This window comes from Penicillium verrucosum, assembly GCF_028828655.1.
Source record: "Penicillium verrucosum strain IBT 35672 chromosome Unknown utg000001l_segment0_segment0, whole genome shotgun sequence".
NCBI lineage: Eukaryota > Fungi > Ascomycota > Eurotiomycetes > Eurotiales > Aspergillaceae > Penicillium > Penicillium verrucosum.
The window spans coordinates 12,663,381-12,675,982 of NW_026643210.1; the positions used below are offsets into that span (position 1 = coordinate 12,663,381).

At 47.9% G+C, this 12,602-nt stretch overlaps 5 protein-coding genes across 5 annotated transcripts; 2 read left to right on the forward strand and 3 right to left on the reverse strand.

The window, feature by feature from the left end:
* Nucleotides 1-607: 607 nt before the first annotated feature.
* Nucleotides 608-2,498, forward strand: N7516_004660 (uncharacterized protein; the record flags this gene model as incomplete). Its single annotated transcript, XM_057217380.1, has 4 exons — nucleotides 608-857; nucleotides 942-1,054; nucleotides 1,107-1,324; nucleotides 1,382-2,498. The coding sequence occupies 4 exons, from the start codon at nucleotides 608-610 to the stop codon at nucleotides 2,496-2,498; spliced, it is 1,698 nt and encodes a 565-aa protein (XP_057079263.1).
* Nucleotides 2,499-3,449: 951 nt separating this feature from the next.
* On the reverse strand, nucleotides 3,450-5,641 carry N7516_004661 (serine/threonine-protein kinase; the record flags this gene model as incomplete). Its single annotated transcript, XM_057217381.1, has 4 exons — nucleotides 3,450-4,599; nucleotides 4,656-4,900; nucleotides 5,056-5,103; nucleotides 5,222-5,641. The coding sequence occupies 4 exons, from the start codon at nucleotides 5,639-5,641 to the stop codon at nucleotides 3,450-3,452; spliced, it is 1,863 nt and encodes a 620-aa protein (XP_057079264.1).
* A 1,064-nt stretch (nucleotides 5,642-6,705) lies between these two features.
* On the reverse strand, nucleotides 6,706-7,229 carry N7516_004662 (uncharacterized protein; the record flags this gene model as incomplete). Its single annotated transcript, XM_057217382.1, has 2 exons — nucleotides 6,706-6,841; nucleotides 6,886-7,229. 2 exons carry the CDS (start codon nucleotides 7,227-7,229, stop codon nucleotides 6,706-6,708), a joined length of 480 nt encoding a protein of 159 aa, XP_057079265.1.
* Nucleotides 7,230-8,836: 1,607 nt separating this feature from the next.
* N7516_004663 (uncharacterized protein) lies at nucleotides 8,837-9,939 on the reverse strand (the record flags this gene model as incomplete). The annotated part of the gene is made up of 3 exons (XM_057217383.1): nucleotides 8,837-9,067; nucleotides 9,143-9,389; nucleotides 9,446-9,939. 3 exons carry the CDS (start codon nucleotides 9,937-9,939, stop codon nucleotides 8,837-8,839), a joined length of 972 nt encoding a protein of 323 aa, XP_057079266.1.
* Nucleotides 9,940-11,729: 1,790 nt separating this feature from the next.
* Nucleotides 11,730-12,599, forward strand: N7516_004664 (uncharacterized protein; the record flags this gene model as incomplete). The annotated part of the gene is made up of 1 exon (XM_057217384.1): nucleotides 11,730-12,599. One exon carries the CDS (start codon nucleotides 11,730-11,732, stop codon nucleotides 12,597-12,599), a length of 870 nt encoding a protein of 289 aa, XP_057079267.1.
* Nucleotides 12,600-12,602: the final 3 nt, after the last annotated feature.

Genomic DNA, 12,602 nt, shown 5'->3' on the forward strand with positions numbered 1-12,602 from the left:
TCTCTTCTTTCCTCTTCTGTCAATTCCCAATTTTTCCCTCACCTCTCAAACCATCCTGAATAAGGTAAAGCTACCCTCAGCTTACCTTACTTCATTCCAAAGGTTACATCTTGCTAGAGCTCCGTCTCTTAGCCTTCTATCTTCTACCCCGGTGCCAGAACTTTCTCTTTCACGCTCTCGGGTCATTTCTTATTGTCCATCACTACCTCGTGAAAAGAAATCAATTTCAACAAAGACCAAGCACGAGGTACTTCAGATCCGCTCTTCAGTAGCAATCTTGCATCACCCTCGCGACAACGATCTCATCGACAGCGATTGCGACAAAATCCAGCATCGATAGCAACAAGCCCATCTGCAAGCCTCGACAGCAGTACATATCGACCATTGTCCTTGCGCCACTTTCGGCCCACAGCGAATTGCCCCCGGATTCACGATATATGACCCCATTGCAGCTCCCCACACCTGTAGATCCACTCTCGGCCTCTCACGGAATTCCCAGCGATACTTGAACGGAATAGAACGTGCGAAAAGCGACATCCCTGACAGACAGCAGCAAATCCCAGGCAATTGAACAACATATTCCAAAGCGACATATAGAACCGTCATTATGGGTCTCGAAAAATTTAACCCTTTCAAAAGGGATAGTCCGAACTTCCCCAACGTTGTCATCCCACTCGCCGATGGACCTGCTCACCACCTCTCGGAAAAGACAGACAAGGTGACCAGCTCGGATGGCGAATCTTCCTCGGAGAACGGTGCTGCCGGCCCTAATGATTCAACTTGTCTGACCCTCGAAGGTCTTCGTGCAGAGATCGAGGCTGACGTCTCCACTTCCACCAATGACTCTGCTTATGACCGTATGTTTCTCCAGGATTTTTTTCACTGGTCCCTGCGTGGAAGCTTCATGCAATTGGATTCTTTGATCTAACCCGACGACACAGGCAAGGCAAAGGTGGTCAACAGAGCCCTGCAGGATATTGGCATGGGTCGGTATCAATGGCAGCTGTTCTTCCTTTGTGGTTTTGGTTGGACAGCAGACAACATCTGGCTTCAGGTAGGATATCAAAACTAAATAGATCACACAGATCAAATCTAACCATATGTAGGGAGTTGCCCTGACACTGACCCCCATCTCCTACGAATTCGGTCTTTCCGATACGTGGGTGCGTTTCACCACTTGCGCTCTATTCTTGGGTCTTTGTATCGGTGCCTCATTCTGGGGTATTGCCTCTGATATTGTCGGTCGTCGTCTTGCTTTCAATGCCACTCTGTTCATGGCTGGTTCATTTGGTTTGGCTGCTGCTGGTGGTCCCACTTGGATTGGGTAAGTCCTTTTTATGAGAACAACAAATTTTGTATCTTTCGCTAATCATGAATGCAGAACATGTGGCTTGTTCGCTTGCTTGGGTCTTGGTGTAGGTGGTAACCTGCCAGTCGATGGTGCTCTTTTCCTGGAGTTCCTTCCCTTTGTCTCCGGCAACATGTTGACCATGCTGAGTGTCTGGTGGCCCATTGGCCAGCTAATCGGCAGTCTGCTTGCATGGGCTTTCATCCCTAACTTCAGCTGCACTGGCTATGAGGGTTGCACCAAGGAGAACAACATGGGCTGGCGCTACCTGGTCCTCACCCTGGGTGCCATCACCTTTGTCATGTTCATTCTGCGTTTCTTCTTCTTCCACCTGTACGAGTCGCCCAAGTACCTGCTCTCCCGCGGCCGCCAGGAAGAAGCTGTCGCTTCCATTCATGGCATTGCCCACAGGAACGGCACCAAGACCTGGTTGACCAGCGAGATCCTCAACGAAATTGGCGGTCATGTCGAGGTGCAAGAAAAGGAGACAGGGCTCAGCTATTCTCAAATCTTGGGCCGTTTATTCTCCAAATTCTCAATGGAGCGCATTGCACCCCTGTTCGCCAACAAGCGTATGGGCTACAATACCGCTCTTCTCTGGTTCTGCTGGGCTACCATCGGCATGGGATACCCTCTCTTCAACGCCTTCTTGCCGCAGTACCTCTCTCAATCCGGTGGTGTGACCAACTCGAACTACATCACCTACCGCAATTACGCCATCACCTCCATCGTTGGTGTCCCTGGCTCTATCTTAGCTTGCTGGACAGTTGAGATCAAGTACATCGGTCGTAAGGGCACAATGGCCATCTCCACCCTGATCACCGGTATCTTGCTGTTCTGCTTCACCGCATCCACAAACTCCGACATCCAGCTCCTGTGCAGTTGTCTCGAGGCCTTCTTCCAGAACATCATGTATGGTGTCCTGTTCGCCTACACTCCGGAGACATTCCCCGCCCCCAACCGCGGTACTGGCACTGGTATCTCCAGCTGCTTGAACCGCATCACTGGTCTCTGTGCTCCACTTGTCGCCATCTATGCTGGTAGTGCGAACCCCAACGCGCCAATCTATGCGTCCGGCGCGTTGATTCTGGCTTCCTTTGTGGCCATGTGTCTCCTACCCATCGAGACTCGGGGCAGGCAGACTCTTTAAGAAGCAATGTGTTAAGTCACTTGTTTCAGTTTCCCAAATCCGTCTTGCACACCGTCGATTCTTACACAGCTTTCTGCTTGTCTTGGGAAGTGCACGATGAGAACACGACCCCCCCCAAAAAAAGGACAGCATATCCATATCACCGATCAGTCCTGATGCTTGACACGTGAATATATGGACCGGAGAAAGTGTTGTCGCCATATTCATAATGCAGTGGCCATTTCCAGGTGGCCTCTGAACTTAACATATTAAATACCAATGATACCAAGTTCGTGTTTTTTTTCTCTTAATTCTGAGTTATGCCAATGGAGTGTATATCTTTTCCAATAACATGTGCTACACATGCCTCGTAAATTGCATCATGTGCTTGATATAAGAAGTTACTACCAGTCTAGTCTGGATATAAATGAAACATAAGAAAATAGTCTCAGGCTACAAGAGAACACCTTAATAGATTAGCGACCGGGAATGAGTTCACTACATCAGCACCAAAAGAAAAGACCAATTGGAGACTGCTACCAAAGGAAAGATTATATGAAATATGTGAAATCTTCCAAGGTTTCAACCTTGGAATGTTGAAAAATTTGCTTAGCAAATCCTTAACAAATATGAATGGACGTAATCCCTATGATAACAATAGCAAAAAGGAAAAGAAAAGACCAGGAAGAACTCCATTCCAGTCGAGGCAAGCTCCCCGATAACTCAAGAGAAAGCGAAAAAGAAAACCCACTCATCCATTTTTTCAATCGTGACTATGTAGCGTGCAGGTTCCTCGCCGGGACCGATCCGATAACGCGCAAAGAGCTTGAAAAAAACGAACAAAAAAATGGCCTTGGGAAGAACAAAAAAAGTAGAGATAAGAAATCTCAGTGAAAATATCGCTTATCAACAAAGTGCAAAGAAGTTATGAAGACATCACATCATGACCCTGATGGAAGAAATACATCATGTCTATGCCACGGGTTGATTACGACGGCCACGCTTCTCAAGCAATGTGGATCCGCTCAGAGTAAGCTCAAACGGCTGCTGATGCTTGCGAATAGAGCTCTTTGCAGCACTAGCGACACTGGCATCGTGCATCCCGTAGCCCTGTTTGGGCTTTGGCTGATTAGGTGGCTGTCGTGCCTGTGCGGCGCTGCTTTGGGTGCCAAGGTTCGTGGATCGAAGCTTGGCTTCCATTCCGGCCATATCCCCTTGGTTCTTGGCCACCTTGGCTGGTGGTTGGCCTCCGAGACGGTGGCTGTACTCGGGCTCGTCGCCATAATCTTCGTTGAGAGCACCCAGTGCTGACTGGAATCCTGCGGTGCCACCGCGGTTGGATTGGCGCGCGTTCGCGCGGCGTTTTCCTTCCTCTTCTTGTCTGTGTACCGCATAGCCAACATCAAAGACTTCACGGAGGTTGAAAGCGCCTGGAGATCGGAAGTCCATGCGGCGCTCTGGTGTGACAGATGGTTGGTCGATGATGCGGGCACTGGCGGGCTGATAGGGCCCGTGTTCGGCACCGGAGGAGTCGAGTTGCTGTGGGCCTTTGTCGGGTGTCTGCAGGTAGGGTGTTGCTAGAGGGGGTGCGTCGGCGGCGGCGGTGGTCTCCTCGTCAGTGCCCTGTATCCAGGGGTGTGCGAGGAACTCTTTGATGGTGAATCGCTTTTCGGGGTCCACGGTGAGGAGATGCGAGATTAAATCCTGAGCTGACTTGGAAATATCGTCCCACCAGGGTGACAAAAATGTGTATTGGCCGCGTGCCACCTTTTCGGTAAGGACTTGGATGCTCTCGTCATAGAATGGAGGGAACCCGCAGAGAAGCGTGTAGAGTACACAACCCATGGCCCACATGTCCACACTTTTGGAGTAACGCTCATCCTTGACGATTTCTGGGGCTGTGTATCCGACGGTACCGCAAGGTGTCATCGTCTGGCTATCCCAAATCACCTTGGACAGACCGAAGTCTGCAAGCTTGATCTTGCCAATACCACCCGAACCAACTCCGGAGGCAAATTCGCCCTCATCCTCTTTGTCTTCATCCCCTGGTTGTTGAGGTTTGGGATTATTGCTGGGAAGGTGGGGAATTGGATAGAACAAGAGGTTTTCGGGTTTAATGTCACTTCATAAAGATGTTAGCTTTCGCAAGAGCAAATGTCTACTGACGGGGTGACAAACCGGTGAACAACACCTGATGTCTCGTGTAGATATTCAATGGCTTCCGCAACTTGTCGAATGACGTGGCGGCTAAGGTTTTCGCTGAAATACGTCAATCGGACAATCTGGTGGAATAATTCACCCCCGGGGCAGAGTTCGAGGACGATGTAGTAATATTGCCTTGACTCGGAGAAATCGATCAATTTGACGACGTTGGGGTGGTCAAGATTACGCATAATCTGAACCTCTTTGAGGATATTTGCCCGCTGTTAAAAAGACTCGAGTCAGCAATGTCGAAACAAGATGCGCAGCCATGCACCAAGGCAGTAGTATGCCGCAAAGTAATGTATCGTTTCGCCGGCAGACGGAAGTAATCATTGCCAGGAAGCAACTCGACCGTCAGGAAAGAATTTTTGCGCACCTCCGCCGCCTTGGGGACTTTTTTGACCGTTGGATAGTGAGGATCGTTCTACATAACGTATTGGCCATGTTTGTAGACATATTGCAAACCATACAAGCGCAAATAAACGGAAACACAAAAAGCCATAAGGAAAAGAAGAAGAAAGGCACCTTTCGGCAGAACCTACCTGATTGCTATTCATTTCAAATTTGCGGACGACCTTGATGGCCACCTCGCCATATTCCGTTGTTGAATCCTTGGCACGATAAACGTTACTAAAGGCGCCATCGCCCATCTTCTCCACCAAGATCCAGCGCTCTAGACCGGGGTATTTGGGCATCTTCGATCGGTTGATGTTCTCCTCTGCCACTAGACGTTCGATTTCAACAGAGCGATCCTGCCTGACCTGAGAATCAGCTTTGTGGAGGGCATTGGATCGGCCTTCAGGGCCAAAAGCTTCGAGAGCAGGTGAATATTGGCCTATCGGTTGGCGTTGTGGCTCGGCGTGGATGGCAGAAACGTCGGTCGTCGGCTCAGAATGAGGGGTGACAAGGCGGGCCTGCTTGCCATGCCGAATAAAATTCTTGATGTTCTGTATTGTACTCATGATATCAAAGAAGAATCGTGATTCATAAACAAATGTCTGGGTTGGTTTTGGAGAGGAATAGAGAACAGAGAGATTAGAAGAAGAAGGATGTCGGCGATTGAAGGGATTTTCAAGGTGTGGAAGTCAGACAAGTTGAAGAATGGATTTACCCCACTGAAGGACTTTGTAAATCACAAAACAAGAGGAATAGAAGAAGAAAAAACACAAAGACCAGAAAGCTATAGATCAAGTAGTAAAAAAAAAAAAAGAAGAGAAGAGAGAGAGAAAGGAGAAGATGGCGGGGGAAGGGAGAGCTATGACGAAATGAGAGATCTTTCCCTGCGATGTCATCTGCCAAGGCCCGTCCCCATCCTGGTTCGACCTCTCGGGACGTCATGATACGCCACTGATCCACTGGATCTTATACCTAGGGTATTGGTATAATATCGATGATGGTCTTTTCTTTTATACCATTTACCACAGAGATCAGAAGTCAGATACCAGAGACCAGAGACCAGAGACCATATTCCAGGAACCAGGAACAGAGAGCAGGGAACAGAGAGCATAGAGAAGACTCCCAACTCCCAACTTGTATAGACCATTCACTATTTCTTGGATCCCTATATTTACTTGGTATATTACTTTATCAATGTATTCCCTCACACAAAACGCTGGTTTGACCTGAATCCAAAGGGTTTAGAACCCTGGCTGGTGTGGAGATTGATATCGTCATCACCCGTTGCCACATGTTGGGAATTGTGTTTTCTCCCATCATGATCTCTGTGTTGCCATTCTGAGAACATCCGCTAAGCTTCGAGTCTCCTATTCGCTCGGAGAAGCCTAAAATGAAGATGCGGATCCTGACCCATCCTGGAATGTTTTACCACTTAGCAGGGCAAGCTAGCAGTAAACGCAAGTTCCAATCCTCTGGCAAGATAATCTCTTTAGGGTCGCCGCTACTCGGCAGTAAGACTAAAAATACATATTTTTTTCCTGTTGTTTCCTCCCTCAACCATCACACTCTGATCTCAATTCGGGCTTCAACGAGAAACAAGTAAGCTTTAGGGAACAAAAATTTCAAGAGACTATTCTCCATGCTCATGCCCCAGCATAGCGTTCGGTCCGAATATTGCTCCCATTTCGTGAAAGGTGGGGATAAGGGTGTTAGGCTCCACCTCCACTGCAGTCTCAAAATCGAGTAGAGTCACCGTCCGGCTTGATCTGCTGTAAAGTATATTATGCATACCAGCATCGTCAATACGCACAGCAACTTGCCGAAGACTGCACGCTGCGCTGCGTGATGTGGTTTAGAATGAAGGGAGACTGGGACTTCCAACCCCATACAGGATGGAATCTTGACTGTCTTAGCGTCGAAATCCAGACGAAAGCCTTCGTGGCCCATGATGTCCATTCCGATGAGCAATTTCGCCTTAAGGTTCTCGACAAGATGTGCCTCGATCGGAATGCGAGCGACGTTATCGACGCCTCTAAAAAATACGTCGAAGGAGACGAAGGCAGATGACAAATGGCGTGATCCAATTCCGGCTACCGGCACTGGCGTGCATTTTTGTAGCGAAAGGCCGAGCGATTTGGCGAGATCCGCGTCCATAATAGTCATGACACAGCCTGTATCCAAACACGCCACACTTGATGCGGCCTCCGCCGCAGACACCTTTGCCCACGCACGCGTTCGTGGATTTCTGAGGCACGAAGGCTACCGAGGACGGCAGCCGCCTTTGGACGGGGGCAGGTTGTGAGGGCCCAGGAGGAACATTACTAAACATGTATTACTAAGCATGAGGCATATCCTCAGAACAGCTTACAATAGGAATCAACATCTTCTTACCACCATCTGGGGTATCCCTTAACAATGAGATAAGCAGGGACATACCGATCAGAGGTTCAAGGTGATAAGAGGGGTTCGGTTGATTCAGTCTCATATAAGCCTCAGGAACTATCCAAGACGTTTTCAACTTCCCGACCAAATGAACATTGTCAGGCGTACACTCGCTGTTGACCAGACCCAAAGAAACGTCCGGAACCACATCACTTGCGTGACATATACTGGACGGTCTGAATAGCTAGATTATAAGGTTAATAAAATTAATGCCATCTAGAATGGACATAGGGACTTTTAAAGTTAATTGAATCTGAAGTGAATCTGAAGTGAATCTGAATTGAATCTGAATTGAATCTGAATTGAATCTGAATTGAATCTGAATTAATTATATTGAGGACGGTGACGATAGTGAATTTCCAAAAGGGGTGCGCGCAACGGTTCTTTATAATAAGCACCAGATCCTCTATAGGATCACGGTGGGCCACTACTACGAGAAGATCATCCGTTAGTTTGATACCTAGATTAACCTTACTCTGGGTTATATGGGGTTGAGCTTTATGGACTATGACTTTTGGCTTGGAGGGGCTGGACGGTCCGATGGTCGCGTGTGTAGTAAGGAGGGAGATACTACGTTTTTCCCTAGAAGGAAACCGGCCGCCGGGGTACCGATGCTATGGCCGTCTCTTGTTCTGGAGGTCGGTATATCCGAGTCCGTCCCTTAGCTACGGACGGATGCCCGCTGGTGGTACTCTAACTCGAATCACTAAACAAAGCTTGTTGTTATCATCTCCGCCAAACCAAACTCTCGCGATACGGACATCGAGATCTGGATAGAAGTCGTCAACCAAAGTATTAGGCCTACCACTAGGGGCCGCGAGACTCACGTCTTGGAGTGCACTAGGTCGGCTACGCTTAGGGATGGAGTGGTGTCTGGTAATGCACTGATAATCGACTTCCAGACTTTGATAGGGCGGCCACCACAGAACCCGCAAGAAACGGACTTGCAGCTAACTCCGCGTTGGATCCAGCGGATGTGTGAATAGCTTGTGGGTTGAAGGTTATGGGGGGGGCTCGAACGCGGTTTAACCGGTTATGATCAGAATTTGTTGTCATTTGGTGTTGTTGTTAGATCGTTGATTCCCATACCTAACATGAGTTTACATTGCTACTAATACACATTGCTATAATGTACTAGAAGGCCAGAAGTATACTAGACGTTGTACTAGAGGTAGACCCCTAGCCAGCCCTGCCTCAACCTTATATAAAACCTTCATATCAACACACCGTCGTGTATGTACTCTAGGTGTCTATTTAGCCCCAAGAAATTTTATCACTTATCCTTGATTTAACTAAGCTAGGTAATCGATATTAAACACTCATTCTAGGTCCATTAATGCAACTGATTCGGCAAGTCCTCGAACACCAGCGTCCGCTCTCTCTAGCCCAACTAGCTGGCTTATATAGTAGCGTATGAAGAGTTCCACCGGTGCTGTATCATCGTCCTCGAAGCTCCATAATGGAGAATACTGTAGAAGCAGATTTTCTCCATCAAACGAAGCTTGAATGATCCTTCCATGTTGTTCGCCCATATAAGACAGAACTAATAACTATCCATAGGTAGAGATATAGGGTTAGTAGGATGTATCGTCCAACCATGGATATATACACCATAGGTTGCTTACTGGATGGATAGAATATCTCCGAAAGGGCCTATGAGATGTTCGAATGAGCATCATGTTCACAATAGCCCTTACTTCATGTAGAGTGAGACTCTGGTCGGCATGATTTGCGGGGACGTGTGCGATAGTGTCTATAATCGCATGTGGCAAAGGTGCGTTTTCTTTACTGTCATCTAAGAGAGTCTTGATCTGCCAGTATGGGCCAAAGGCGTGCTCAGAAATCGGAGGGTCGTTTCTCTTTTTTTTCGTCCTAGTTGATATTCAGTATATGCATTCAAATCCCTGACGATTCTCATTATTACTTACCGCCGTAGTCTAAGAGATCCAAGGTCCATAAGTGAAGAACATGTTGGTCGCCCCTTCCGGCGAGTACCGATATGCCAGGACATATAGTACTGTGTTTGGAAAGCATGACTCTGCCACTCGTCCGGCCCCGACACCATCATGGCTTCCTCATAAGAGTTCCTTGCAACTGCCATAGGGTCTTCTGCATTTGGATAGGTTGTGAGGACGTTTCTCAAAATGGAATCAAAGTCTGGGCGGTTATCCAGCTTTGGAGGGCCATCGGCCGATATTTTCGAAGTGTCTATTGGATATTTTTGGAGGACCCTCTCCGGGTGAGGTAGGAAAAAACATGGGTGAAACTGCAGAATACTGTCTTCTGTTATTCCCACTGTACAGGCTTGGATCCCGAGACCTTGAAGATCGCTAGGCGAGAGAAAGAAGGATTCGCAGTCATTCACTCGTTGATGAAGGTTCTTTAGAACATCGTACCGCCTTATTAGGGTTTGTGCATCCATCTCTAGAGAAATAACGAGATCATAAAGGTGTAGAGAAAAAGAATAAATGGTGAAGGAAATTGTCCGTGTGAGATGAAGTGTGTCCACGGTATGGTATGTGTACGAAGGGGCATAGCATGACGGCATTGATGCCTTGGTGCCTGGATTTGGCACGGCAGAGAAATAAAAATACCTGAATTGCTATGTTGTATTACAGACCTGAGGTGTTCGGTTGATTCAGCCTCATATAAGCCTCAAGAACTGTCCAAGACGTTTTCAACTCCCCGACCAAATAAACATTGTCAGGCGTACGCTCGCTATTGACCAGACCCAAAGAAACGTCCGGAACCACATCACTTACGTGACATATAGCCTAGATATCAGCGAATCTCATGGAAGACATGCCTAGAAGGGGTTTAAGTGCTTTCATAACTGGGTCACATAGGTTTCGGATGAATCTTCCAGTGAGACCTAGCTTATTTCCAACTATGTATGATTCGTCTTCGTCGTGGAAGGTTACCTCGTGGGCAATGGGTGTCTGGCGGAAGAGGTCGAAAGCATCACGAACAAATGAATCCCACAGACGCGCAACTACTTATAGGAGTGATAGGTGGGAGATCTTGCGTGCCTAATAATATAGGGCCTGCTTTAAACTCTCTTGCATGGCGGGCCTTAGAAACCAATCAATCTAGAGTAGGTCTAGCGTAGCAAGAGGAGTAGGAATCTAGAAATCACACACAGGGATCGGTCAGTAATGAAGTTGCGTTTGCTAGTTCCTCATTTGTGCCCCGAATAAGAATGTGCACCTTGTTCCTCTCCAGGACTGGAATGTATGTATGTTCAAGACCTGCATCAAGGGCTAAGCATGCTAAGCAAGGGCTGTGATAGAGATATAAGATCTCAAATCATTCCATAGACAAGGAATACTGACACATTTAATTTTGAGTCCCCACATGGTCCCGATTTGTAGATGAGGCCAAGCATATACATTAGGATACAGTAACCAACCACTGGTTCATTCCAGGATGAATCCACGTCACTGGAAATAGCTTAACATTAATTCTAAGCTTTGATAGGATCAGAATTTGAAAGATCCCTCATACCTACCTAGGTAGAAGCTAATGTGATGAATCTGCAGTGTGATTACCAGTGTGATGAAGTCCCAATAAGATGAGGCTACAAGGCATCAATATTACCTGAATAGGAAATAGGCGCTAATCGGCGGGAAACAGTGGCACGAAAAGATCCCTTTGGCCGTATTATTCAACTTTCAAGCATTTTTGAACACTCTGTATTCTTTTTTAATTTCTTTCATCCTATGTTATTTGAATGATTATTCTTTACTACTTTATACTTAGCTGAAACACGAGAATAAGAGGGCTTGAGACTAGATTTCCCAGCCACTCGCCAACATCGTCCATCCCACCCTTACAGCTCACATTGCCCAGGGACAGGTCGAGCCAAAGTCTTCAACTGTGAAAGCATATGCCCATGCTCCATGCTCCATGCTCCGTACTCCGTACTAGACCATTTCTTGTCCTTTGTGACGGACTCGAACGCACCTCGGACGATCGGCTCCCCCCTGCATCATACAGAGACAAAGCAAAGCCTTTGGGCTTTAGGATCCGTTGACTTTGACCATTGGTCGCATATTGGTCGCGAAGTGCTCGCGCGCGCGATGCAACCCTTGCGACACTCTGAACGAGACATCCTACTCAGTACTATGATACCCAAAGGTATCTAAACGCGAATCGAAATTCACAACAGCGACCGTGGATGCTTCAGGTCTCCGTGGGCGTGCTGTTTCCGAGATGCCGGGCGTGGAAGTGATGGGGTCATCGGAGGATTTGCGAGCATTCGAACGGCCGCTCCTAAGGTCTCACAAGACGCTCCCTCGGCGGGGTGTAATCGTTCCTAGCATCGAGGTCATCCAACCGGTCACGCCGGATCAGAATGGGAGACATACTGCGACGCCATCGCTTCCCTTGACACCCCCGGGTGCAGGCCACGAAGTCGTGGTGGACGAACAAACACCTCAGAAAATGAATTCTTCTTTGTCTGACATACCAACGTCTGGGATGTTGACCCCTCGCCGTTCCTCTAAGCCTCCGACCCCGGATGTGACGCCTCCTCGAACGAACTCGAATAAGCGACCTACCTTGAACCAGTTTAATTATTTCTCCTCTTCGTCTCGAGCCGATTCATTCCAAACGGCTTTGGAAAATATCTCATCGGAAGACGATATGGACACCCCGGTTCGCATGTCTCAGACCGCGACTCAGACCCCAAAACAAAGGAGGCAACCATCAAAGCCACCCGCCTCAAATGGATATCTTTCACAATTTTCAAATTTAAAAGGATCTCTGCCATCTGCTTCTCAACAACATAGCGAAACTGAATGCGGCACCGGCTTCGAGTCTTTTGATGGACATTGGGCCGCAAACCCGGTGGATGGGTCACCAACACCGTTAGCCGGAAAGCGAAAGTCTGCACAGAGCCACTCTCAATCAGTCTATAAGTCAACCCCTGGGAAAGATGCGTTGGATGTAAAGCATCTAGATGCCTCCTTGATGAGAGAAAAAAGTTTGCGAGACCGTCTCAATGGTGCGCATGAAGTCAAAGCAAAGACCTCAATGGAGCAGTTCCGCGAGAACATTGGGTCGTCATCACAGGGGGTCTAGCAA